Consider the following 27,611-nt stretch of genomic DNA (forward strand, 5'->3'; position numbering starts at 1 on the left):
TGGCAACACTACTCAGCAAATGCTCGTGCCTCTGTCATTTTCTGCATCGGGCATACAGAAGACTTTTCCCCTTCTAGGCATTTGTATTTCAGAAGAAAGACCTGTCATGTTTATGATGCATGTTTAAACACTTCATTAACTACTAGTTGTTCAGTTCGGTTATGTACACACTATGCAAAGTTTCTGTAAATGCGATTGTCACTACCTGCATTTTGGGGGAGTTAATTCGGTTGTAGAATGTGGTTGTCAGTCCCGTAAATTGCTGAACTGTGTGTGTACAGAACAGGACTAAGCATTAAAAGCTGAACTGACAACCAAATGAATATGCAGTGTGTACGGGACCCTTTAAACATCACTCGCAAAGACCTAATGCACATCACACATCAATAAGCACACATCAAGCAAAATAACTTACATCAGGCACTCTGACTTTACCGATCTCCAACACGCCACAACGTACGTCTGACATTTTCTCTTGATTCCATGTTGACTGTTTAGAATTTGAAAATAACACCTGAAGCTATGAATCAAATGTCAGGTGTTGCATTCTAGTGGAACCATATCAATACCGAGTGATATATGACCTGCTGGAGGGTTTTCACAAGGCACACGAGCGTCCAGATTATTCGACCATGCCACAAAGGCCAGTCCATGAAAAGGTTTAGTGCTCGTGCGGTACCCATGGGTTTGGATGCTGGCTACACTTTTTCTTTCTTAACAGCTATAATTTGTACCCTATTTCACACCCTGTTTTAGTCATTCCTGTGAATTTGAGGCAGGATTTGGTTTGGCACCATAAATGGAGGGTTTCTTCAAAGGAGACTGGTTGGGTTTGAAGTGCTGTCTGGGATGATGCGCAGTGCTGTGGCTGGTATCTTCAAGGGAAGCAGAGATGATGCAGTCGCGATGTGTCTGGTTGATGGTCAGAACATTCTCGCTTAAAGAAAACAACAAAATGCTGCTTCACAGGGTGTTTGAATGCGTCTCATCTCTCGTAGCAGATGGAAAGTCCTTGTTCGGCTTTAGTCGCAGCATTTGAGGCTGGGTGTGCAAATTTTTCTAGTCCTAGGTTGATTTGCTGGATGTATTTCACTTTAACACCTCATAATGACTGGGCACCAGTCACAAATTAGTTTAAAGTTTTGTGTGTTAACTTAAATTAAAATGCTAAGTGACAAAATCACAGCCAATCAGGGCATGTTTAATGTTAAAAATACACCTACGTGGCGCTGGACTACGCATTGAAATTAAATAAAAAGTCTCCATAAGTTTTTGATTAGAAAAGGGATGGTTTACTTTTTGTATGAAGCCAAGTTCATACTGTCAGATTTTGGGCACAAATTGGATATCCTAAAACAGTGGTTCCCAAACTTTTTCAGCGTGTGGCCCCCCTTGTGTACGGTGCATTCCTTTGCGCCCCCCCCCAAAGAAAAAATTACATTATACAAAAAAGTAGTGCTTTTGGTTAGTAGTCTTATTTTTGTTGGTTTAATTACACAAAATTCATGATAAATTAATGTATTTCATAAAATGTCATAAAACTGGGGCCCCCCTGGCACCATCTCGCGGCCCCCCTGGGGGCCCCCGGACCCCAGTTTGAAAACCAGTGTCCTAAAATATTCCTGTAAGTCTAGGTCAAAATATGTGATCAATGCCATCAGATTTTTTTCTCTGTTTTGAGTGTAACTTCTCCTATCACAACAAGACGCAAAACTTCACAAAAGTCTTCTTGAGTATGCGATTTTAAGACTCTAGACCATTAATGAGTCTTTAGGCCTGGTTTCTCTGATAAGGCTTAGGTCTAGTCTCAGACTTAAATGCATGTTTGAAGTGTCTAAACTGAAAACTATTTGCAATGTTATTATTTTAGTGCCATTGTTTTGTGTCAAGATGCACACAAGTAATAAAGTAAAGTCACATTTATAAATCCAAATACTAGTCCAAATTTAACTAAGGCCTAATACTGGCTAAGCCTTGTCTGTAAAACCGGGCTTTGAAGTCTTATCTGTCGTACAGTCCAACATTTAAGGGCTAGTTCAATAGCTTGTCTTTCTTTGTTCTTCAAAACCCAAGTGCAGATTTTTTTTAAAGGTTTTCTGTTTACTGTAGGAGGGGTGGTCACCATTCACATGCCTTCAGGACACTACAAATATGTCACAGGTTAAGTTGAATTATTTGTTTAACACTTTACAAAGCTTCAAAAGTCAGTCACCATTCACTCCCATAGTAACCAGAAAACCCTTCAAGCTACAAATGGACCCAAAAGTGTTAAATAAAACAACTCTACTTGACTTGTGTCATATCAAAGTGTCCTGAAGATATTTAATCAACCACTTTCTTGTTGTGGACATCGCTATTGTTTCAGTTGTTATACAAAAATTAAACATCATAAACCTGCCTCAACAACAGTTCAATTTGCACTAAAAGAGAAGCACAGGTCAAGATTTTTATCAAATAAAGGATCATTTCTTTAAAGGGACACTCAATAAAAAAAATGCTCATTTTCCAGCTCCCCTAGAGCTAAACATTTGATTCTTACCGTTTTGGTATCCATTCAGTTGATCTCCGGGTCTGGCGGTACCACTTTTGCCATAACTTAACACAATCCATTAAATCTGATTAGACCATTAGTATCGCGCTCAAAAATAACCAAAGAGTTTCAATATTTTTCCTATGATATTACATAGTGCCCGAAAAAAGCCCTCTGCTATTGAAAGATACTAAGGACTATTTTCGGGCAGTGTGTAATATCACTACGCCTGCTGCAGCCATGTTACATCAGCAAAATCCTTGATTATTACGCCAGAATGAGAGTATAGTTCCTAGCCATATCTGCTTAGAAAATCACAACTTTAAATTTTCTGTCTGTCTATGTAACTACAGAAGAGTCAAGTTTTAAATAGGAAAAATGTTGAAACTCTTTGGTTATTTTTGAGCGCGATGCTAATGGTCTAATCAGATTCAATGGATTATGCTAAGCTATGCTTAAAGTGCTAACGCCAGACCCGGAGATCAGCTGAATGGATTCCAAAACAGTAAAAATGAAATGTTTAACTCTAGGGGAGCTGGAAAATGAGAGTGGAGTGTCCCTTTAAGTTTTTCACTTTTTATATAAGTTCAGTCGAGTTATTTGTTTAACACTTTTGGGCCTTTCGAAGTTTCAAGAGTTAGTCACCATCCACTCCCATAGTAACCAGAAAACCCAAAACGACCATTTATAAAAAAAATCTGCATTTGGGCTCTGAAGAACAAAGAAAAAAATTGGGGGATGAAACGACATGATGGTGAGGAAATTATTACAAAGTTTTCATTTGTGGGTGAACTAAGGTCCAACAGTGTAATATGAGTTATAGCTTGGATCATATTTGTTTTTGGTCAAATCCATATTTTATCCATCTTGTTTTAAGTATATTGAAGGTTGTGGGCATAATGACGATCGCAATTCTGTGGCCTTTCTGTCTGCGGGGCACTTACCATCAGACGTGGATTAATGAATGGTGTGTGAACAGCCCTTGCGGTCAGACGAGGGTCTGCCTGAGTGGCGCTTGTTAAGAGAACATCACTCTCTCTTTTTTTCTCTGTCTCTCTCTTTTTCTCCCAGGCGATCTGTTTCTCCTCCTGTACACCTCACATCCTCCTCCTCACGATTTCATTGTAAGGGGCAGGTCATGTTATGTCTTTGAAGGAGCCTCTTGCCTGTCCTCTTTATTTGATGCATTATGTATAATAAAGGCATTATTAAGCCATTTTCTTCTTACCCTCGGTTTTGTGTCTTGACAGAAGGGTTAATCGGGAGGGATTGGTGCTGAGCCTTTAAAACACAATCTTACCTACCGCCGCCTCTATTTTTATACCACGTTTTCCTCAGGTACACATAAGCTTATTTACGACGTTAATTTGGGTCACATTGGAGCTGCTAGTTGTTCTAGTTTAACTTATTTAAAATAGTTAAACTTCAGTCAAGCTACTCTTGAAAAATTGTTGTATAACAAGCAACAAAATGATGATATATGCATATGACTGTCCAGATTGGTGAACTTCACCTCGAAACACAGATAATACAGGGTCGAATGCACACGGGCCGAGAATTAAGGCCATGCAGTGCCACACTGTTCGCCAGCACAGATTGAACTGATCCTAAAAGCTGCTTTTGAATCTGTTTGCCCGTTCTGTATGGCCTTATTGGAGCAGGACAGTTTTTGGGCGTCAGATCTATGCGCACACAACCACACGATCCCCATCCAACAACATCTGTTTTATATGGCTGCAGAAGTGCGGATGAGTCCATCTGTAATAATGTGATTACGATCCTCGCCGCAGGTTTGTTAGTGCGCATCTGCGTTATGACCTGGAAAATAACTTTACTGAGCTTGATCGTCAATGTGTTTTTTAACCGCACCATTTGTCACTCTCACCCTAAAGAGCCGTTCGCACTGACATTGATTTGCAGCGGCAAAGTACATTTTTAAATAAAAGTTGTCGATGTGAAGCAAACTTTATGCAAATGAGCAGAAATGCGATGTGGTACTAACTTCAACTAATTTACAGTGCAGACGCTGGAGTCTCACTAGCAACCAATCACGCGTGTTTGCCAATTTAAACACTGGTAGTGTGAACGCACCCTTTAACTTCGAAGACATGATTTTGTCCCTCGGGTCTCTTTTCACGTTGCAGTGTTTTGTTTCGGATTGCGATGCGTCTGCGTCTTTAATGTGAATATCCCCGTGAGTACTGTACCAGCTGTTCACCACCGTAGTAGCTGGGTAACAAGTCAGAAAGAAGTGCAGACTTCACAGTTTAACCTATGCTTTTATTTAGCAAAACCTTCACAGATCAGCTGCAAAGTGTAATGTAAGCTGCACACCAAACACAACTTTTGCAGGGACTAGCAGTAATAAGAAATGTGTTATACTAAAACTATGCTATACACAATTAAATTAAGTATTGTTTTAAGGTAAACTATTAGGTATTTTTTTGCAACCAAAACATGCTTATTCATAAAGATTTTCAACCCATTCTCACTCCCCAGGCGTCAAAATCTGAAGCATGTTCAAACGCCTTCAGCGTCTGTATGAAGACGTGAAGGGTGCCCCTATGAGTCACTATTTCGACGAAATGGGAACTCCGTTGCTTTTATGCTAATCCCTCAGCGTCGAATATAGACGAAAGGGCATCCCGGAAGGTGATGCCGACATGTTATGCGGCGTCAACGTATGCAACGTCAACGTATGCGACGATCGGCAGGATCATGACACTTCTGGAAGTTAACGTATGCGATGTCAACGTATGCGACGATCGGCAGGATTGTGAAACTTCTGGACGTTATTAATGCGATGTCAACGTATGCGACGATCGGCAGGATCATGCAACTTCTGGACGTTATTAATGCGATGTCAACGTATGCGACGATCGGCAGGATCATGCCACTTTTGGACGTAAACGAATGCGACGTCAACATATGCGACATCAACATATGCGACGATCGGCAGGATCATGCCACTTTTGGACGTTAACGTATGCAATGTCAACGTATGCGACGATCGGCAGGATCATGCAACTTCTGGACATTATTAATGCGATGTCAATGTATGCGACGATCTGCAGGATAATGCCACTTCTGGACGTAAACCTATGCGATGTCTACGTATGCGACGTCAACGTATGCGACGATCGGCAGGATCATGCCACTTTTGGACGTCAACGTATGCGACGTCAACGTATGCGACGATCGGCAGGATCATGCCACTTTTGGACGTCAACGTATGCGACGTCAACGTATGCAACGATCGGCAGGATCATGCCACTTCTGGACGTTAACTACCCACTTTTTTGTTCCAAATTTTTTACCATTGTCGCTTGGGGTTGGGGTTAGAACGATTTTCTGTTACATAAAATTACATCCCAACCCCAAGTGACAATGGTTTAAAAATCAAAACACAAAAAGTATAAACCAATACTTAAACTGACAACCGATCCCAAATTCTAACCACAACCCCAAGCAACAATGGTTTAAAAATAGGGAAAAAATTTAGTAGTTACCGTCCAGTAGCGGCATGATCCTGCCGATTGTCACATACGTTGACGTTGCATAAAGTAACAACGGAGTTCCCATTTCGTCAATATAGTGAAGCATAAGGGCACGCTTCGCATCTTAATACTGACTCCAAAGGCATTTGAACATGCTTCAGATTTTGACGCCTTGGGGAGTGAGTATGTGTTAACAAGGTATCTGATAACCCATGAGATCATGGTTGCATCATCATTTGATGTTCAATGTTATAAAAACTGGATCCTGAAACTAATCCTGTTAAAAACTACATGAAAATTTGTATCGATTTAACAGAAACAAAGCTTAGTTAGCTGTCCCAACCAGGCCATTGTTTTTTCAGGTATGCTTGTTCCTACACAACCTCCTTTCTTACAGTAGAGGTCATTTGCTCCAAGCCACTGATTTGTCACGATCCCCGTTGGCTTTAGGGTCAAGCCCACTGTCCGTCCCTCAGGTTAGGTCTTTTTTATAGCGTAGAAGGACCAATGATCTCCAGCCGTTATTTGTTTTTGGGTGTTGTGGGCCTTCAAAATGGGACAGATGAGAAGGCGATGTGTTTTACAACATTGGTGGGTCAGCCAGGCTGATCTGACTGACAGCTCCCCGCTGATAGAGCAGAAAGCGTGGCCGGCTGAAAATCTGTCCTGCAAGCTGCAGGGCCATCTGGACCTTCCACACGCTAAAAGGTTGGACGCGGATTGAGGCGACATCACAGTTCATTGCGGAAAGGAGTGGAAGCTTTGTCAGCAGTTTTTTTGTTTCCTTTTTTTGTTTTTGCTGCGTTAGAACAAAACAATGAGGTCCTTGTAAAGCCGAGGTAGGAGTTAATAGCATAGGTTATGGCAGACAAACGGGATGGGTACCTGCCACTTTGAGATGTTTTCAGAGCTCCTGAGGAAGGCTACCAACGAATATTGATTTTCAAAAGCCCATCGTGGGCAGCAGGCAGGAGGATGATATAGTCACGGAAAGACGCTATTAAAACTTGGTGAATGAATTGTTAAATACCTCTATAAAGAAATAGGAGACATGGCCCCATTCCGTTGCAGGCACGAGTGCTCTGTTGGGCCCTGATAAGCGTTTTGGGGGAGGTTTCTGACAGATGGCCCTCACACACGCCATCGTATGATTGGATTCTCTCATGCTGGAGACTGTAAAGCATGGAGTCGTCACGGTCGTACTGCTAACAAATATATGATGCTTGCGTCACACAGCGGATGCAATTAATGGTGGGAGGGTTGCGTGTTGTGTTGAGAAGAATTTTATTTAAAGGAACATGTAAGTGTTTGGCTTGAGTTTGAAGGATGTTGAGATTTATTGAGATGAACAATAAAACATAAAACACATTTTATAATGAATTGCTTACTTTTTCAGTAGCATTAATATGTATTCCAATAACATAGTTGGTATTGTTAATTTATCAAGCAAACAAGTGCGTTTGAGCATCATTGTTTAAAAGTTTAAAAGTATAATCTGAACATTGAAACTAGAACTTTCTCCGCATGTGCAATGGCGTAGTAATAGCTTAATGACACATGATGCAGAACAAGCTGTTGCTATTGAAAGACATAGTGTCATGTACTGTATGACATATATTTTACTGTAGTTTTTAAAACGGTGAGTTCCAATCCTTGATTCTGATTGGTCAATAGTTGTGCTTTATTCACAATAAAACACGGCTATGACCGATTCACCCAATGGTTCTATTTATCACAGCTCCCTTAGCAACACCCTCAGCAACCCCACGGATCAGTTTGAGAGCAGTTTGTTGTTTTTATTTAAGCTTTCATGCATTTTACACATTGGAACCATAGACTGTAAAAAAAGATGGATGACGCGACGTTGCCTCCCTCCATTCTAATGAATTGAAGCCAAATATGTCCGACCATGGTCGCCGCCATGTTATGTAAAAACGTCAGTTTGGAGCCAGGGCATGCGCAGAAGGAATCGTCCGTGGAACCAGAGGCGGAGCCACGGTATCAAACTTCCGCCCAAACGCTCGCACGACCAATTCAACCACGCCAATCTTAACGACACGCCCCGTTTCTATAGCATCAAATAACTAGCTAAAATGAAAGTTATCACAAAAATGAACACTTGAACATATATCAGTGTAATAACAACTGCTTAAAAGGACTAAAACTATCTTTCGGAAACTTTTATTGGAAGTGTAAATATTTTTTTTATTTAGAGCAGAGTCCTATTTGTTTGAATGGAGAGGGCGGGGTTATGACTTGTACTGCAGCCAGCCACCAGGGGGCGATCAAAGAGCCAGAGGCTTCACTTTTCTAGACTTATGAGGCACAGCCGATTGGAACGTTGTTGTTCACGGTCAGGAACTATTTTTTTTCTAGCTTGTGCCTAATGCTGCATTCAGACAAGCTGCGGTAGAAGTGATTTCAATGTTAGGTCAATGTGAAGACGCGTTGATGCTGTCTGGAGGTCTCGCGGCGCGAATGAGGCGTTTACCACGGCGCGGTAGATGCGATTCCGCCTCATTCACGCGTCTAGTTCACGCGAATGGCGCAAATTGAGCATTGCCGCGGGAAACGCGCACATTGAAAATTTTGAACTTTGGTGGAAAATCGCACCGTCAGGAGCTTGCTCTAGTAGTGACTTGATTACAGAAAGCGAGTTGCAGAAGCCCCTCCCATGACGCGAATTTCCACGTGAATGTCTTGATGACTAGAATTTCACTCATGGCTTTCACGCGCGAATGAAGCAAGTAAACTTAAAATGTTCAAGCGGCAAACTAGACGCGAATTTGACGCCTCAAATGCGGCTGGTGTGAACCCACAGTAACAACGCCCTTCAGTCGTTACTTATTCACGATACAGCACAGCCTCTCATACCTTATTGCTTACATAAATATAAGCAGCACAGTGCAAAGCGTCATGCGCTTGTTGCATAATATTTAGGACCTATAATAGATAAATGCTATCTTTGCTTTCCTAATAATACTCTATATGCATGTCAAATCTGATGCAATGCTTATGACATATAAATGTGCACACTGTAATAAGGATTGGTTGGTTCAACTTAAAAAAGTAAGTTAGCTGGTTGCCTTAAACTTAATTCAATTTAAAACTACTAGTAAAAAGGTGAACTGTGAACATTTTAGAAGGATCTCTTGACAGAAATGCAATATAATATACATAACTATTAGGGATGCTTAACGATTAATCGCGATTAATCGTTAGCAGAATAAACGTTTTTGTTTACATCATATATGTGTGTGAACTGTGTATAATAACTTTGTATAAATAAATGTACACACATGCATGTATATGTTTTAGAAATGTTTACATGTGTATATACATTTGTATATTTATGTATAATTTATATTATATATAAATATAAATACTTAATATATAAATTTTTTTTCTTAAAATTATACATGAATGTGTTCATATTTATATATATACATATTTATTAGTTTACACACATATGTGATGTAAACAAAAACTTTTATTCTGCTAATGATTAATCGCGATTAATTGTTTAGCATCCCTAATAACTATATTATAAAGACCTTACATAATGAATTGTATTGTTTTATCACCTTAGATTGAACTGTTTTTATCTACATACACCGCAGGTCTCCTTGCATAGAATTCGCCGTCATGTTTCACCAGTAGCCCTAAACGGACAAACTTTTCTACTGAGTGCGATTCATCCCTATGTTGTCTCAGACAACGAAATGTTTGTCCTGTAGCTGCTACTGTAGCTTCTCTTTGCGTTTCGAAATTGAGGGCGGTTGCAATTTGCAATCACAACACTAGATGCCGCAAAAAACACATTACACCTTTAACTCAAAACAAGTTGTGTAAAGTTTTTTTGGCCTTTTACATTTTAAAAAAATAATAATAATAACAATGCAAAAATATATATAATAAAGTTTGTGAAGAAAGTAATAATTATGTTTAGTGGGTAGAGTCGGTTGATAAGCAGAGGGCAAAATCTTAGTTGTTCTCATACAGTAAGAAAGAGTAAAGAGTTAAATATATCTTTCTCTCTGCTCACCTGGGCACATGCAGCAAAAATCTCTGCATACGCTTTTTCCTGCAGAGGACATTATGCATTGCCAAGACCATTTTATCAGCCAGAAGCCCCAGAGGAACAGACTTCTGGGTCAGGAATCTGTCGGGAAAAGTTCCCTGTTGACATTTGTGTTCCTAGCACAATATTGACTTCTGAGGGGGGGATGATGACTCCAGTATACTGACAATTTACATTACATTAAAAAAGACTGACGGAAAAAGAAGCTGAAACCTGTTAAGGCACTGGTTATGTTTACATCATATTTGAACAACTATCTGAATTGTTCAATAATTTGCAAAATAAAATAGTGTTTCCATTTCTAAATACCACTGCAAATATTAGAAGTTGGGGAGGCTTGGGGAAGCAGCTATGGCTTTTTGGTTTAATGCAATAATTAATATTGTATTTAATACATTTTGCCCATAATAAATGCATTATTTATATTTATATTATTGGCATTATTGATATTATTATTATTATTATTATTACTATCATATATAAAGCAGTATATAAATCAGTCTGACCAACAAAGTGTTTTTTTTAAGAACCATCCATTTCAACTATAAAATCTTCTAGGCAGTGTAAAGCGTTATTTTTTATTAAAAATATTTTGGATGCTTTTTGCATTGAACATCATAATGACAAAATCATTTGCTTCCAAAAGTGAATGGAATAAGTAGCATAATTTTATAAGTTATAAACCATGTTCCTTCCAAATAGCACTAATATGTGTAGTGCAGTGTGTCATATTTGATTTTTTCTTCCCAGATAGCAGAAACATCCATCAAAAGATCTGTCTTTGTGTTTGACACATGCTTTACACCTTGCAACCAGAAAAAGGACTCGGATTGCGGTTCTGCTCTGATTTGTCAGAGTCGTCTTTTTGCACGATTAACAAGCAACACAAATTCTGTAGCAATGTGCCACAGATATTTCCTCTTTATTTTTCCCTTCTTTTCATGGCCTCTTTCAAGGTATTAGAGTTCCCTTTGAGTGCTCTGAATATTTTATTCCCGCCTTTGATAACTAATTTCAGTCCATTACCTGCAAGAGGTTTTTTTATTTTTCAAATCAGTGCGACATTATTCGTTATTCAGAGTCGTGAATACAGATTTATGCTAAAGACTTCATTATTGTGGCATATCTTCAAAAGAAATCAAATGATTTGATTGCCATTAATGGTTTGTGTTGAGACAAGTCTTTGAGATTTAAAAGCTCATAATGTACTGTTGGCATGTACCAAACAAAAGGCAGACGCCACTTAATTCTCCTGAAATAGCCAGAGCTGTGGATGTGCCTTTCACTTTCTATATATTTATTTCATTTCCATACTCTTCTCTGTTTGTGAATGTGTTTTGTCAGAAGCATCACTAGTACTATTTCTCGTACTAGTTACTCACTCCAACAAACCCTAAACATTAAAGTCAATATGAAATCGAAATTGACAGTTCTTATATTTTCTGGAATATTGTAGGTTTTTTAAATTATTCATCCATGTTCATCATTATTTAAAAAAATCTGTTTGCTATGTAGTCTTTATTGAAAAACGTCCCCCTGTTCTCCATGTCCCCTTAGGGGCTACGTATTAAAGTAATAAAATAAAATAAAATTCCAAAAGACTTATGATATAATAACTGTAAATTACTTATAAGGACAGACTGGAGACATCTAGAGACCAATATATCATATTTTGACTTGGGCCAATAAGAAACATCCTTGCAACTTCTTAGCCACATTAAACATCACTTTAATATATTTTTCACTCACCCTCATTCATTACAACCATATGTTGAATTTCTAACGTATCTCGAGCACATTGAGTCAAACTGTCTTGAACGTGGGCGTCAATCCAACGTTAGGCCACGCCTCTGTCTTTAAAGTGTGGAAATGTTTGGCATCCCTCTTAATCCTTTTAATGTCACCAATAAAAGATGTTTTATTAAGGTGACATTGGGCTTAGTGTTTAATTACCACTGAGAGACATTTAAAGGTGTCTGTGCTGCTGGCTTGGCAGGCTCGGGCTACAGGCGCACATTTGTTTTTAACTGCGAGTTAAAGAGACGCTCGTCATTTAAAACAATCAAAGCGTTGATTGATGATGACATATCAAAAATACTACTGATATTTTTGAGGTGTAATCTCTATCATATAATCCCCAATATCAAAGTAAGAAATTATATATTGCATAAAGACACTGAATCCAAGTCATATTTCCTGTAGCATTGCATTAGCAGTGCAAAGGTTGTGGGTTCGAATCCCAGTAAGTCATTTTGGATAAATGTGTCTGCATAAATTGCATAAATGTAATGAAATTAATTGTGGCACGTTTACCCAAACATTCTTTTTACTCTAATGCTCCCCATTCTTTTATATTACATTTATATTCATGTGATTCGGCAGCAGATGTTTTTATCTGATGTTCTTGCGAATCAAACCTGTAACCTTTCCTTACTCTCCAGTTGACCTATACACTATCAAAAAAATGGTCAAAAATGGTCCTTAGAAAGACAGTATCCTTTAAAAAGGTCCTAACATGTACCCTTTAGGTACAGATATGTTTACATTTGACACCAATATATACCTGTGATGTGCTAATATGAACTTTTTAGGTGCAAAAGTACTGCTCCACAGTGTTCGAATGAAGTCAAAGATTATAAGGAGGTCCCCTAGCTAAGCCCCCCTAGCCAAGCTCTCGTAATTTTTGGTTGCCGTAATTTTACAAAGTAAGATGTGATCCTGAATCAACGTTTAAATCAAAGTACCTTTAACTCCATTTTTACCCCTCAAATTAGTGTGAAACATCCTACCCTATTTTACGGCAAGTCGTGTTATATTAAGAAAATATTTGATTAATTTATTTGTGTTATTGACACGGTTTTCCGCTTTTTTCGTGCCATTGAATACGAATGTCTTTTTTGTGTCACTCAGCAGGAATTTCTATAAATAGTTTTTTTTTTGTCCGTGGCACGACTTTCTTTATCGTGTCATTTTATATTTTGTTTTTTTCATTGTTTTTTCATCTATTTTTAAATCATTGTCGCTTGGGGTTAGATTTGTGGTTGGGTAAGGATGTAATTTTATGTATTGGTTTCTACATGTTCATCTTCCGCATTAAAAACTATTCTCGCTTGGGGTTAGAGTTGGGGTTTGGGTTAGGACGTCTGAAAGTTCGCCGAAAGTCATTCTAGCCCCCACCTTAAGCAACAATGGTAAAAAAATAGAGAAAAAACAATGAGGAAACAAAATATAAAATGACACGAAAAAGAAAGTCATGCCATGGACACTAAAATTTATAGAAATGTATTTTCGCTTGGGGTTTGGGTTAGGATGTCTGAAATGTCACAGAAAGTCATTCTTGCGTAAAAGAAAGTCGTGCCATGCAGTGTTCGAATTATGTCAAAGCTTATGGGGGGTCCCCTAGCTAAGCCCCACCCCCGGCCAAGCTCCACCCTCCTCATTATAGGGTCGCTGTGATTTCACAACGTAAGATGTGATCGTCCTTGATCAACAATCATCTGATCCTGGTTTTAATCAAAGAAACCCCAAATTACCCTTAACTCAAACTCTAAAAAAAGTTTACCCCTCAAATTAGTGTGAAACACTGGCAAGGGCAGAACTTTTAAACAGAATAGGGGTGAAATAGGGTGGACTCATTCTTAAATTACATAATTTTACTATATAGTAGTGGTTAAATGGATGATTACATTGCGTTTTTTGAGTCATAGATATAATAATTTTCGGATCAGCAAAACTGGAAATTATGAGCATATAAAAATAGAAAAAAAGAACAAAGTTACAAATAAAGCAAGATCTAACAGTAGTATTTAGGTACATAAATAGAATCAAATGAATAATAACACTATCTTCTTCACTGTATAAATTACATATAATTAATCTTTTTAAAGATACATAATTTTAAAGATAGTTATCATGCCACCAGGTTGAAGGTTGCTGTCCCCAGCACTCACAGCAGCCCCATTCGCGTAATTTGCGGGTGGTATACGTCCCCATCGCTTTATGACCAAGTTGATTGTGTCCAACTTCCGACCACGAAGTAATTCTTGCGTTCATAATCATAATTAGGGTCCATATTCATTTAAAACGCATGGACAACGCATTACGCGCCGCCGCCTTCTGCTTTTCAAAGCGGTCGCTGTGAACACGAGTTTTGTTTTAGACGCGTCTATTTGAGTGCACTTGCTGCACGTTTAGATTTAAAATAAACTTGAGCGCAACTTGATACCTTGATAAAAGGTAAATGTAAATGTAAAAAAAATCTACCGGTAAGTTATATATGTAACAATGATTAATCTATTAATAGTTATTCTTCATCTATTTCATGCAAACGCTAGGGGAAAAAATATAGGGGAAAACATTTGTTCCTTTTCAGCAGTTGATAACTTGATAAAAGGTAAATGTCGTATTTTTTATATCTACCGGTAAGTTATATATGTAACAATGATTAATCTATTAATAGTTATTCTTCATCTATTTCATGCAAAACGCTAGGGAAAAAAATATAGGGGAAAATATTTGATCCCTTTAACAGTTTTTGAATAAGTTTAATTGAATAATATTAAAATACCTTATGGTAGGGCTGCGTGATTATGGCAAAATCATAGCTGTTTTAGACTATTTGCATTGAATTGGAAATGATATTTTTGGAAAATATATTAATTGCAAGGCTGCAAAGAATAGTGCACTGAGGATTTAATTATATTATTTTAATATAGTCAGTGGTGAACTAAAGTGGGCCGGTCTAAGACATGAAACTCCAGGGCTGAAAATGAGTCCCACTTCGGCCCTGCATGTTACATTTTTCCAAGGTTTAAAAAAACACATGCAAAAGATACTTTCTACAAATAATTATTTATTTCTGAAAGATGCGTAGTTGAGCGATAGGCTAGTATTAAAGAGACTATCATTTATTATCATTTAAGCGTGATTTCTTCTGCTTTCCTAATAAAATATTTTATGTGACTGGGTTGACCAGCCGTCAGTCTGAGTGGATCGCTTTGCCACACTTATGAAATAATAGTTTGAGAAGATTTTTTAAAAAACCCTTAAACCTAAAGATTACTAAAGATTCTTACTGCAACTGAGGTAAAAAATACTCCACACGCAGATAGAGACATTGACTCGTCTCTCAATTCCTCCAGAAAACAGCATGAGGCGCACTTGCGAGTTTCTTTATTTCGGACAGAAGTCATTTGAATTATTTAATTGTGAAATTGGGACAAATAATGGACAGTATCGCTTTGTGACACGCAAAATGAGGATTTTAAATTTATGTAGTATTTTAATTTTAATAAAAACCAGGGGACCCCCCTAATTTATATTTTTGTGCTTTATGGGGGGTCCCTTAAGGCTTATAGGAGGTCCGGGACCCCCCCAGACCCCCTTCAATTCGAACACTGGTGCCATGGACACTAAAAACTATTTATAGAAATTAGTGCTGAGTGACATGAAAAAAAATTGTGCTTAATGGCACAAAAAAAATGGAAAATCGTGTCAATAACACAAATAAATTAATCAAATATTTCGTGACACGACTTGCCATGAGACTTGGTTGTAAATATCAATTTGAGAAGATAAAAAAACCTAATCCAATCATATAAATCTAAATCTAAAAATCTGTCAATTCCTCCAGAAAACAGCGTGAGGTGCACTTAAGAGTTTACATTTATTTCAGATGGTCGGACCACCCCTTCCTCCTCAATTCGAACAGTGCTGCCCCAGTGACCGCCAGGGACATTTTTAGACCTTTTTTTTTCATAATACAAAATTAATTCGCACAACATCCACAGTGCAAATATTTCCAATGCAATCTTATTAGCATAAGCATTTGTATGAAAAAAGCTTTTGCACTTCTGGTTTTTAAATGTATTATGTTGATAATTCGTAAATAATTAACAGCTTCACAAACATTAACTGTTTAAACATACAATTTCAGAGGCATGAAATCATCTGGTTACATTAATATAATATTTGATTATATTTATACAACACAGCGCATACACTGATACTGTATGCAATAATGTCTATCCACATGTAAACAATGCATGCGTATGAAAATAATTAAAAACAAATGAGCTCATGTTAGTATTATTTGGCTGTCAAGCTCATGTTCACATTATTGTTAAGAGGTGTGCCGAGTCCACAGGCGGGCGCATCACTATTATGCTAAGACTGTTCTCCAATCAGTTCATCAGCGGCCACATGCTGTGAACATCCTCAGTAAAGAGGTGTGCATCTGTTTCTCTCCCTGAGCACTTTGCCTTCACTTTATTCAACCAGCTGCCTGGCCGACCCCTCAGAAGTCATAATTATTATGTGACACTGTGTGTGTGTGTGTGTGTGTGTGTGTGTGTGTGTGTCCTGTATGAATATGCTCCTGCCTGCATATGCAGCTAATTGCCACAGACAGTACCATAACAACATGGTGTGATAAATCCAAGAACAGCTGTACGGGATGGGGTGAGCTCAAACCTGTCTGTTGAATTCAGACACAGAGTCCAGGTTATTTTTCAGCCGGGTGGCCTCAACCTCGTGCTCACCGAGATGGACAGATGGTCCATTTGAGACGCCACCAAACTAATCATGCCGTTCCATTAGCGAAAGTGTCTTAGATAAACGCCTGACCACGACCGCACCCATGGTCTCCTCACCATCCAATTACTCTATCGATGGCCGATGTTTTGACACAAATTAATTGGGTCACCGTGTTAGCATGTGAAAAAAAACGCCATGGGGAAAGTCATTGTGCGATCATGAAATAGCAACGGTAGCTCGATGAACTGCTCCTTAAATATACATGAGCTATATGATAAAAATCTCACATCTACTGTATAGGAAATTTATAGAGACATATGGTTTTATTATATATTGATATTTTATAGTATTATTCTTTATCTTATAGACCTCAATGTTTTGAATATTATCTATAATAATATTATCTAAATATTATCTACCTATTTCACTAAGCAAATGTAATTTGCGACATTGACCTTTCTTGTTTCTATTAAAGCACACATTGAAAAATGTTCATGATGGGATAATATTGATCATCGTGTTTTTGCACAAACTTGTGGAGCTCGAGTGCATTTATACATTATTTTTATTGTTTTTAAAAACGTGTCCATAATGTATATCTTAATACCACACGATCAAACAAATGTCCCCTAGCTGTCTTTGGGATGGTACCTTTTCAAAATTTACACCTTTGCATCTATGGAGTACATATACAGTATTAGTACCTCGGGGGTACGTGGGTCACTGACAAAAACGGTTTGGCAAGATGAGAAATCAAAAATCTTAAAAAAAAACTTGTTTTAAAAGCTCGCATCAGGTATATTTCAATGCACATAGTGTATTTATGTAAATTTTATGCAATAAAAACTACATTTGCACCATTTTTATGAAAGTTGAGACTGAATGGGCCTGAAAATGTCAAATGGTGTAACCGCCAATTGCGCCAAGGAATGAGAAATATAAAATATTTTATCCAGCTTGATGGCATGTAAGCGTAATCTAAAAAAAAAATCATTTTAAAATATAAGTTATTTCTAAATGTAAATTTTAATGCGTTTTTGTAATATTTGTCCAGACATATGTTGAAAACTGCTCTGTTTTCTGTATAATCTTTGACAAATTATGTAAAAATGTATGTAAAAAAGTGATATTACACTAAACTAGATGATTATATTTTATTTTTCATTTTTTATGAATATATTTATATTTTCTAGAGCTGGAAAACGATTAATCGTGATTAATCGCATACAAAATAAAAGTGATTTTTGGCATAATATATGAGTGTGTGTAATTATTATGTACATAAAAATTCATGTATGTATTTAAGAAACATTTACATGTGTAAATATATATGTTTATATTTTTATATATTCTATATTATATATATAAATAAAAAAAATTATATATAATAAAAAAAACTGACATGAATATATGTATGTGTGTGTGGTTAAATATACATAATAATTACACACAGTTATATTATGCAAAAAATAACTTTTTTTGCATGCGATTAATCGAGATTAATCTTTTCCCAGCCCTTATATTTTTATTAAAAAAAAAACACCATTTGGCACAGACCGGTTATACCACTTGACATTTTTGAAATTATCTCCCAAATTTTCTTTTAAAATAAAAAAAAGCCAGAAATTTTAGACAAATTTATTTAGAAATTTTACATTTTACATTTAATTGAACCATACGGACACAAAATAATTAACGTCACGTCATTGACCCACATATTGATACCAAAAACTGCATATTAGTACCTTAAATGTGCATATTGGTACCAAATAAATAGATATCTGTACCTAAATGGTTCTTAGGAAATATTTAAAGTGTACTGCTCCAGTGACAGCAAGAGAGCATTTTTTGACCATGTTTTTAATGCTTGTCTTTGTAATTCAATGCTCCACCATGTGATGTTATTATACACGCACACAAAAGTATCAACCACAGTGAAAATATTTTTATTCAGGCAGCAAACTTATAAAGAACTCATTGTGTTTGGCAGGAGTTTGCGGATGCGATTTTTCACCTGGTTCGGGAGAAATACACAGAGCTGGCTGGATGCTCCTCGCTGCTGCATGCACGTCACAAAGGCCTGGCGGGCATCGTCATGACCAGAGGTATGGCAACGTTTCAATCGGCTTGTGAATTATTTAACCAGTTCAATATCGAGAGAGAAAGCACCTCTACGTCTCTGTCTGTCTTCTGAGCATGGCAGCACCTTTGCTGAGTTTGGAGCTTCGTATGAAATATTTAGTATTTTATCACCTGTGAAACAAAAATTGACAATGGGAGTCAAACAGCCGTCAAGAATGAAATGATTCACAGAATCTGAAGCTCTTTTTTCAAACATTTTAAATTATTTTTTATTTAACATTTTTACTTTTTCTAAAGAAAATTCAATTAGAAATGTGACCATGCACAATTCATCAACACAATTGCGGGGCATTGTTCAGTAGATGGTTACTTGGGTGTTGCTGTTCTGTTGTTGAACTTTGATACAATGCTGGGTTGTTTAAACCAATGGTTTGAATGGCTAAAAATTTGGACAAACCCAACCATTGGTCTATGTGTTTGTCTGTGTGAGAGACGGCTGCAGGATTTCAGAATCAGGAGTCATTGCAGGATCAGTATTAAGTTTCTCTTTTGAAGACCTTAGCTATCAATTTGGACTTTAGTGAGATCTGACCTAATCTCTCTCTTTCTCTCTCTCTCTCTCTCTCTCTCTCGCTGTGTCAGCTTCACAGTAATTGCAGAGTTTGTTTATTAAGACTGTTATCTTCAAAGATCCAGACGTGGGTGCCCAAGAATTTGTGGCAAGCGAGCAGACAGGCAAACTTGACAGAAACACTGGGGGTTCTGTTTGCCGCCCTTTGAGCATCTATTGAATCTTTCAGACTGGCACGGGCACCCGTAGAATATTAATGCGGGTCCAACGTCGAACGATGGGACTTTCACAGAGGGTGTCGTAACCTGTGCGAAAGTGGACTCTTATTGGATTATTTCATCCGGTAACGCAAAAGAAACAGACGCGGCTTGAATCAGATTGTGTGAATAATCTTATTTCAACGTAGCGTGGTACGGATGCTGAGATATTGGGTTATAAACTTTAGATGCACAGCAATTCTGAAGTGGAGAAACATATATCAATGCTGGAAAATGAGTGTTAATGGTGAATGTGTATTGAATTTGACCGCTGGGGTCCAAAAGTTTTCTTCTGAAGACAGATTTTTCACATAGTTAAATGTGACACTGCATCGGTATTTCGTTGTATGAGTCAAGATTAAGATGTAAAATCAAACATTTAAGAGGACAAAATGTAAAAGTTTAAAAGCGCATGTTATTCAAAATAAAAAACTGCCATTGTTTACACTATCACTGTTTGCCACCGAAGGGAAGATGTTTAAATTATGACCCAATATTTAATTTCAGAAAGTTTTATAGCTATATTAACTTATATGGTGACGAAATCTTGAACCCCCTAAATAAACTCTGAAATAGTGAGTGTATATCATATTTATTTTTGGGTGATCTGCCTCTTTAAAAGTCAGCCATTGGAAACCTCTCTGTAACCCTGTTCATGGTTTCTGTTCATGATTATGAGCAATAATGTAATGATGATGATGTACGCCATTCTGACCTCATTTAAAATTCAAGCGTTTTATCATGCAAGAGCAACTTAAGGGTCAATTCATGGCTCTCTGATTCCATTTTTGGTCTAATGGGATGTAAATGACTTCATAGATGTTGACCTCGGCCGTTTGATCTGATAAGCTTGATTTTTTCAGAAAGAAAATCCTAGATTTTTCCTTTATGATAAAACGGCACAATTCTAGTGTATCCAACAAATACGTCTGTCTTTTCCAGTGAATCCACGGCGGACTATCCTAAACTCCCCAAAGCAGTGGACGCATAAAACTCCATCTAATGATTCCTTATGATTTGATGGCCTCATAAAGGAGCTGATGAACTGCGTTCTTCCCTTGTTTTGCGAAACAAAACTCATTTAGGAAATGTGGGGGTAATGATGCTTATTAAGCTCATATCAGCATATGGGCTTTCCCCAGACAGACTTCCTCTGGAGTGACCCATGCAGTGATTAATAGTGTCTTGCTCAGACAGTGGCTAAGTTTGGAAATGCATACTGTCATACTAAAGTACTCGTATTAAGTTTGCAGCATGCATACTTTTTCTGTATGCATGGATTACACCTACAATTTAGAAAGGAAAATAATAGTATAGAGAGTACAACAGTATGTACTACCCATAATGAAATGTGCTTGTCATGCATATTCAGTGTATTATAAATCAGAAATGATATATTTCTATATTTATTATTACAAAAATCCAAAATAACTATTGTATTAATATGCAATGTGAAGGATTGTCCTGTGTATATTATTAGATGTATATTGTGTAATGCATTGCACTGCACATACTATTAAAAAAAAACTTGGCAATGCATTGCGTGATAAAAAGGTAAATAAATAATCTAGCTTTCTTTTCCAAACATAGCCAAACTCTCTTTCTTCCGTCTAAGGCATGCTGGGTAAAAACAGAGATTAAAAGTTTTTACCTAGGATAGCTTTCATTTGAAATGTTCTTTTTTTAAAAACATGCTGTGATTAGGGAGGGGTGTGAATAATGCTAAAATTTAGCTTTTTTAAGAAACCTCTGTAACATCTGCAGTGCAGGTCTGAGGCCTGCAGCATAAACACAGCTGAATATATTAAGGATTTTGGGGGTGTTGTCAGTGTGTTGACACCTGTCTCTGTTTATACTTTCATACATAGATAAAGTTTTTCATTGTAGTTTTACTCTTTTTAGCTTATTTTATCTCAGTTTATATGTATGGTATTGTGGTTAATAATTATTGTATACTCTCTATTGTATGAATTATACAAAATTATATATAAATTCTGAGATTTAGATAAAGCACATTTATGGATTTGTCAGTTGCTTTCATCCAAAGTTTCATCCATGCTTTCATACTTTGACAAAGTGTGGGCAGAGGCAGGCAGAGGTAGCAGATCCATACGCAGGTGGTTTATTGACAAAACAATTTGAATAATGAAACATGCAATACTAAACATGAAACAGAAAAAAACACCAAACCAAACCAAGTAATACACATGTAACGACTAACAAAAGACAATGGAAACACTAGGGTTATACTGTATATACAAATGGGTTAACAAAATGAAACACGGCAGAGGTCCCAGAGAGTTCAGGGATAGCCATCTTGGCCAGGGTGGAAAGTTTAGGAGACATGTAAACAGCCATCTCGGCAAGGGCAGAGAATCTTGGGAACTCGGGAACAGGCATCTTAGAGAGGGTAGAACAAGTACCATGCCCTATAGTGTACGAGACTTGGACTGGGGAAACACAGACATGACTGTGACAGAGCCAAAGAGCGTCTTCCAGACGCTCCCAACACACAAGAGTCCAGGTGCAGAGCAGGAAGCCAGGGAGACAGCGGTGGGACCAGAGACCGGGAGATGCTGGCGGGACCAGAGACCATAGAGTTGTGCTGGCAGGACCAGAGACCAGGGAGACGACGGTAAGACCAGAGACCAGGGAGCTGCTGGTAGGACCAGAGACCAGGGGGAGACACTGGCAGGACCAAATACCAGGGAGAGGCGCTGGCAGGACGAGAGACCAGAGACCAGGGAGGCGCTGGCGGAACCAGAGACCAGGGAGACGACGGTAAGACCCGAGAGGCGCTGGCAGGACCAGAGACCAGGGAGGCGCTGGCAGGACCAGAGACCAGGGAGTTGTGCTGGCGGGACCAGGGACCAGGGAGTTGTGCTGGCGGGACCAGAGACCTGGGAGACGACGGTAAGACCAGAGACCAGGGGAAGACGCCCGTGAGACCAGAGACCAGGGAGGCGCTGGCAGGACCAGAGACTAGGGAGACACTGGCAGGACCAGAGACCAGGGGGAGACACTGGCAGGACCAGAGACCAGGGAGAGGTGCTGGCAGGACCAGAGACCAGGGAGACGGCAGTGAAACCAGAGACCAGGGAGGCACTGGCGGGACCAGAGACCAGGGAGACGACGTAAGACCAGAGACCAGGGAGGCGCTGGCAGGACCAGAGACCAGGGAGGCGCTGGCAGGACCAAAGACCAGGGAGGCACTTGGAGGACCAGAGACCAGGGGGAGACACTGGCAGAACCAGAGACCAGGGAGATGCCGGTGAGACCAGAGACCAGGGGAAGACGCCCGTGAGACCAGAGACCAGGGAGGCGCTGGCAGGACCAGAGACTAGGGAGACACTGGCAGGACCAGAGACCAGGGGGAGACACTGGCAGGACCAGAGACCAGGGAGGGGTGCTGGCAGGACCAGAGACCAGGGAGACGGCAGTGAAACCAGAGACCAGGGAGGCACTGGCGGGACCAGAGACCAGGGAGATGACGTTAGACCAGAGACCAGGGAGGCGCTGGCAGGACCAGAGACCAGGGAGGCGCTGGCAGGACCAAAGACCAGGGAGGCACTGGGAGGACCAGAGACCAGGGGGAGACACTGGCAGAACCAGAGACCAGGGAGATGCCGGTGAGACCAGAGACCAGGCAGGCGCTGACAGGACCAGAGACCATGGAGGCGCTGGCGGGACAAGAGACCAGAGACCAGGGTGGCGCTGGCGAAACCAGAAAGGCGCTGGCAGGACCAGAGACCAGGGAGAGGCGCTGGCGGGACCAGAGACTAGGGAGACGCCGGTGAGACCAGAGACACGGGAGATGCCGGTGAGATCAGAGACCAGGGTGGCGCTGGCGAGACCAGAGACCAGGGAGGCGCTGGCAGGACCAGAGACCAGGGAGAGCCGCTGGCGGGACCAGAGAGTAGGGAGACGCCGGTGAGACCAGAGACCAGGGAGACGCCGGTGAGACCAGAGACCAGATAGGTGCTGGCGAGACCAGAGACCAGGGAGAGGAGCTGGTCGGACCAGAGACCAGGGAGACGCCAGTGAGACCAGAGACCAGGGAGGCACTGGCGAGACCAGAGACCAGGGAGAGGCGCTGGGGGGCCAGAGACCAGGAAGATGCTGTTGAGACCAGAGACCAGGGAGGCGCTAGCAGGACCAAAAATGAGAAGAGGGAAGAAAGAGGCCAACTTGGCCAGGTTAGCGAGATTAGGGGCAAACATCTTAGCCAGGGCCTTCCAGTGTGCCTTATTTATATTGGTAGATATGAGACCAATTCATAGCAGCATGATTTTTAATTGATTTGAATCACAAAATGTGATGTCCATTCCATTGGACGCAGGGTCTAAAGGGGTCAACACATAAGATGTTTATTGCACTGTTAGAAAAAAGCTGTCACCGGGGCAGTACATTTTAAAAAGGTTCCAATATGCAACATTAGGTACAGGTATACATTTAGTACTAATATGTATCTTTGACTAATATTAACTCTTTAGGTGCAGAGCTGAACTTTTTAAAGTGTTACAGCCCCAGTGACAGCTGGGGTACATATTTTGACAATTTTTTTCTGACAGTGTGGACCTTATTGGTCTCAAATCTATAAACCCTACTGTTTAAAAAGTAGGCCTTAAAATATTTTTATAGCATTATTATTATTATTATTATTATTAAAAATAATGCACAGATTGCATTTTCCAACAAAGAGTTGTTTTTATAATTTTTTTTATAATGTTCCTTTATCCAGCAGTGTACTAAAGGCTAAAGAGAGCAGCAGTGATGTTCACATCCAGCAGTGCTTGTCTCTGTACCCACCTCACTGGCACTACGTGCCTTTCTTTCCGAGATGTTGATGATTATTGCTCTTCTAAAAGCAGCAGTGCCCACAGGCCTGAACACCCCCACATACTGAGACATAAGAGCCTGTACAACAATTTCATGCCGATACAGAGAGAAATGACTGCACACTTCTTTTCTTTTTCGCTGCCATCGCCAGATTGATCTAAACTATTATTAAACGCTTCAGCAAGAACAGTAACGGATGGGTGGGTGAGGTGTTCGCTCGCTATTTTTCCAGAAAGTGTTGTTGGGGTTTGTTGAGTAAAGACGGCTAAACGCAAACCTGAGCATACTGTGCACCTCCTGTGCTTTGCCACAGGTGTTTGCTGGGATAGCACAGGTAGGGCAGGTGTAGATGGGGCAACCAGCTGGTGTTTAATCTTCAAGGGAACATTTAAGGGTTGCAGTTGGTCTTTGATAGATGGCGAGGTAGAGTTCATATAATAGTGAGCGAATAGAAGAACATAACTCATCGTGATGGGTTTTGCGCTGGGCAGCTGCTCTCATGTCCTCCTTTAGGATTTATTTTCTAGGAGTATAAAGAATTTCGCTCACCGCATATCACATGCAATAAAAATGTTAGCATGATTGCCATAAAAATGTGCAATAATGTTATATTTATTCCACTGTAAATAAAATTTCCTTGAATTCACAATTCATCAGTAATGTTTTTTCTAAGGCATGTTTAGAAAATTACCAATTTAACTTAGGCCTAGTCCTTGCATTAGCTAAGCTTTGTCTGTGTTGTGTTTTACATAAACAAAATGAGCATTCAAGAGCTTCCTTTCTTTGTCTCCTGTAGTCATCTCCCACAACCTCTCTCCGTCTCTCTCTCTCTCTTCTGGATCAGCAGGCAGTAAAAGGTGCAAAAATAGATTTCAAAGGCTATGCCTTTAACCCCACCTCAATATTAGTTTTTATTATTGTTATTGCCATCGCCGCACTAGTGGCAGCCGGGCAGCGCTGTGCAATACCGCCTGGGCCCTGACTGATAAAAGCTCATATGTTGCCTTTAGCCCGCAGGTCTACAGGAGGCTACATTTTTGAAGTGATGGAGAGATACTGTAGATATTATTTTCTCCACCACACAGAGCTTTATGGTTAAGCATGCTGAGACATAAAGTCACACGCTTGAGTCGTTCTCCCATCCTAAGCGCGAATACTTCTGTTCGTGTCGAATCGCAGGTCCAGCAGCTGTGAGAGAGCTACGGTGGACCGCGGCAGGTGGAGATGCTTTTGTGCCGGGGTTGTGGGTTTTGTCTCGCTGATGAAAATGTCACGGAAAAGCTTTGTGTGCGGATGTCCAGCACGGCCACAGCAAGTTAGGGGTCACTCATCATTCCGAGACCTAATTTGAGAAAAATTTTTACAGTTATATATCTGTTCTGATAAAACAATTGTGTTTTATCAGTGTATGATGCGCTACTTTATGTGTGAATCTGTCAAGAATTTGTCCTGAACAATGAAGTAATTTATTAATTTACCTTAGTAAGAATGCAGAATAGAAATGCATGTAAGGAAGACCAAAAAAATTGTGCTAGCAATGCAAAACATTGTGGGTTCGAACCCAATAATTAAATGTATACCTTGCATGCACCGCAAGCCACTTTGGATAAAGACCTCTGTTGTGCTTGGTTACCACTTTGCATGAAAAATGAATAACAGTGTTTACATGTTCTGCTGTCCAATGAAAAATAGTCAAAATAATGCATTGTGAAATGTGCCAAACAATCCATTAAGGTCAGACGAATGATAAGGGATGTAAACTTTACCCTGTTTTTGTTGTGTTATGATATTTATTCAGTTTTGTTTAAATTATTTAAAACCATTCTAGCAGTTACAGTATTTGTTTGATATGATGTGTTTCAGGTCTGGATCTCAGACAGGCCCAAGTGGTGGCACTATCGACTGGCACTAAATGTATTAATGGAGAGTACATCAGTGACCGGGGTTTGGTGGTCAACGACTGCCATGCAGAGATCACAACCAGACGAGCCCTGTTGCGGTTTCTATACTCTCACCTGGAGTTACACCTCAGGTAACTTATACACACACTCCATAGACATTCCATAGAATAGAATAGTAATGCACAACGTCTGGGTAAATATAGGACAGAACACACGCTGAGCTAACTTGACCCATTAAGTTGGGTTGTTCATTTTAATCTAGCAAATGTGTTGTTTTTTAACCCAAATGATGGTTTCATTTTTATTTAAATATTGGATAAATTTTATTTCATAAATGGGTTAATATTATTATTCTTTTTTTAATGTTTATTTTATTTTGCACATACACTCACCTAAAGGATTATTATGAACACCTGTTCAATTTCTCATTAATGCAATGGTGTAATGGTGTGGGGGATGTTTTCTTGGCACACTTTAGGCCCCTTAGTGCCAATTGGGCAGCGTTTAAATGCCACGGCCTACCTGAGCATTGTTTCTGACCATGTCCATTCCTTTATGACCACCATGTACCCATCCTCTGATGGCTACTTCCAGCAGGATAATGCACCATGTCACAAAGCTCAAATCATTTCAAACTGGTTTCTTGAACATGACAATGAGTTCACTGTACTAAAATGGCCCCCGCAGTCACCAGATCTCAACCCGATAGAGCATCTTTGGGATGTGGTGCAATGGGAGCTTCATGCCCTGGATGTGCATCCCACAAATCTCCATCAACTGCAAGATGATATCCTATTAATATGGGCCAACATTTCTAAAGAATGCTTTCAGCACCTTGTTGAATCAATGCCACGTAGAATTAAGGCAGTTCTGAAGACGAAAGAGGGTCAAACACAGTATTAGTATGGTGTTCCTAATAATCCTTTAGGTGAGTGTACACCACGTTAAAAACACATGCCAACATGGTATCCAATTATTTTTTTTTTATTAAAATGACATGTGCTGTAATACAGTTTACCTCAATCAAACATATCTAAGAATAAAACTTAATCACAATCAAAAATGCATTTATAAACATTTATTTCACCAGAAAAAAAAATTATAACTTTCGTATTATCCTCTTGAAAACTTTTTACCTGGACACAAGGAGATGTTCTGAAGTGTATTGTGAGAGCTGCTCAAGAAGTTTATGCAGTGGTTATAAACTGAAAAAATAATCTGAAAAAGCAGATTATGTTTGTTTCCATGACATTAATCGCACCAAGCGTTACTTGTCTTCCTTTATTACTTCATGTTATTTGCTTAGGTTTGTATAGGCT

General features: G+C 39.3%; 1 protein-coding gene across 2 annotated transcripts in view; it reads left to right on the forward strand.

Moving 5' to 3' along the window:
- The window catches only part of adarb2 (adenosine deaminase RNA specific B2 (inactive)), a 205,093-nt gene that overhangs the window by 149,247 nt on the left and 28,235 nt on the right, over positions 1-27,611 (forward strand). For both annotated transcript variants that reach the window (XM_065294726.2, XM_065294727.2), the window contains exons 4-5: positions 18,633-18,747; positions 26,255-26,423. In XM_065294726.2, coding sequence (XP_065150798.2) covers positions 18,633-18,747; positions 26,255-26,423 — 284 coding nt within the window. The remainder of the gene's footprint in view (positions 1-18,632; positions 18,748-26,254; positions 26,424-27,611) is intronic.

The sequence above is a fragment of the Paramisgurnus dabryanus genome, chromosome 22, assembly GCF_030506205.2.
Source record: "Paramisgurnus dabryanus chromosome 22, PD_genome_1.1, whole genome shotgun sequence".
Lineage (NCBI taxonomy): Eukaryota > Metazoa > Chordata > Actinopteri > Cypriniformes > Cobitidae > Paramisgurnus > Paramisgurnus dabryanus.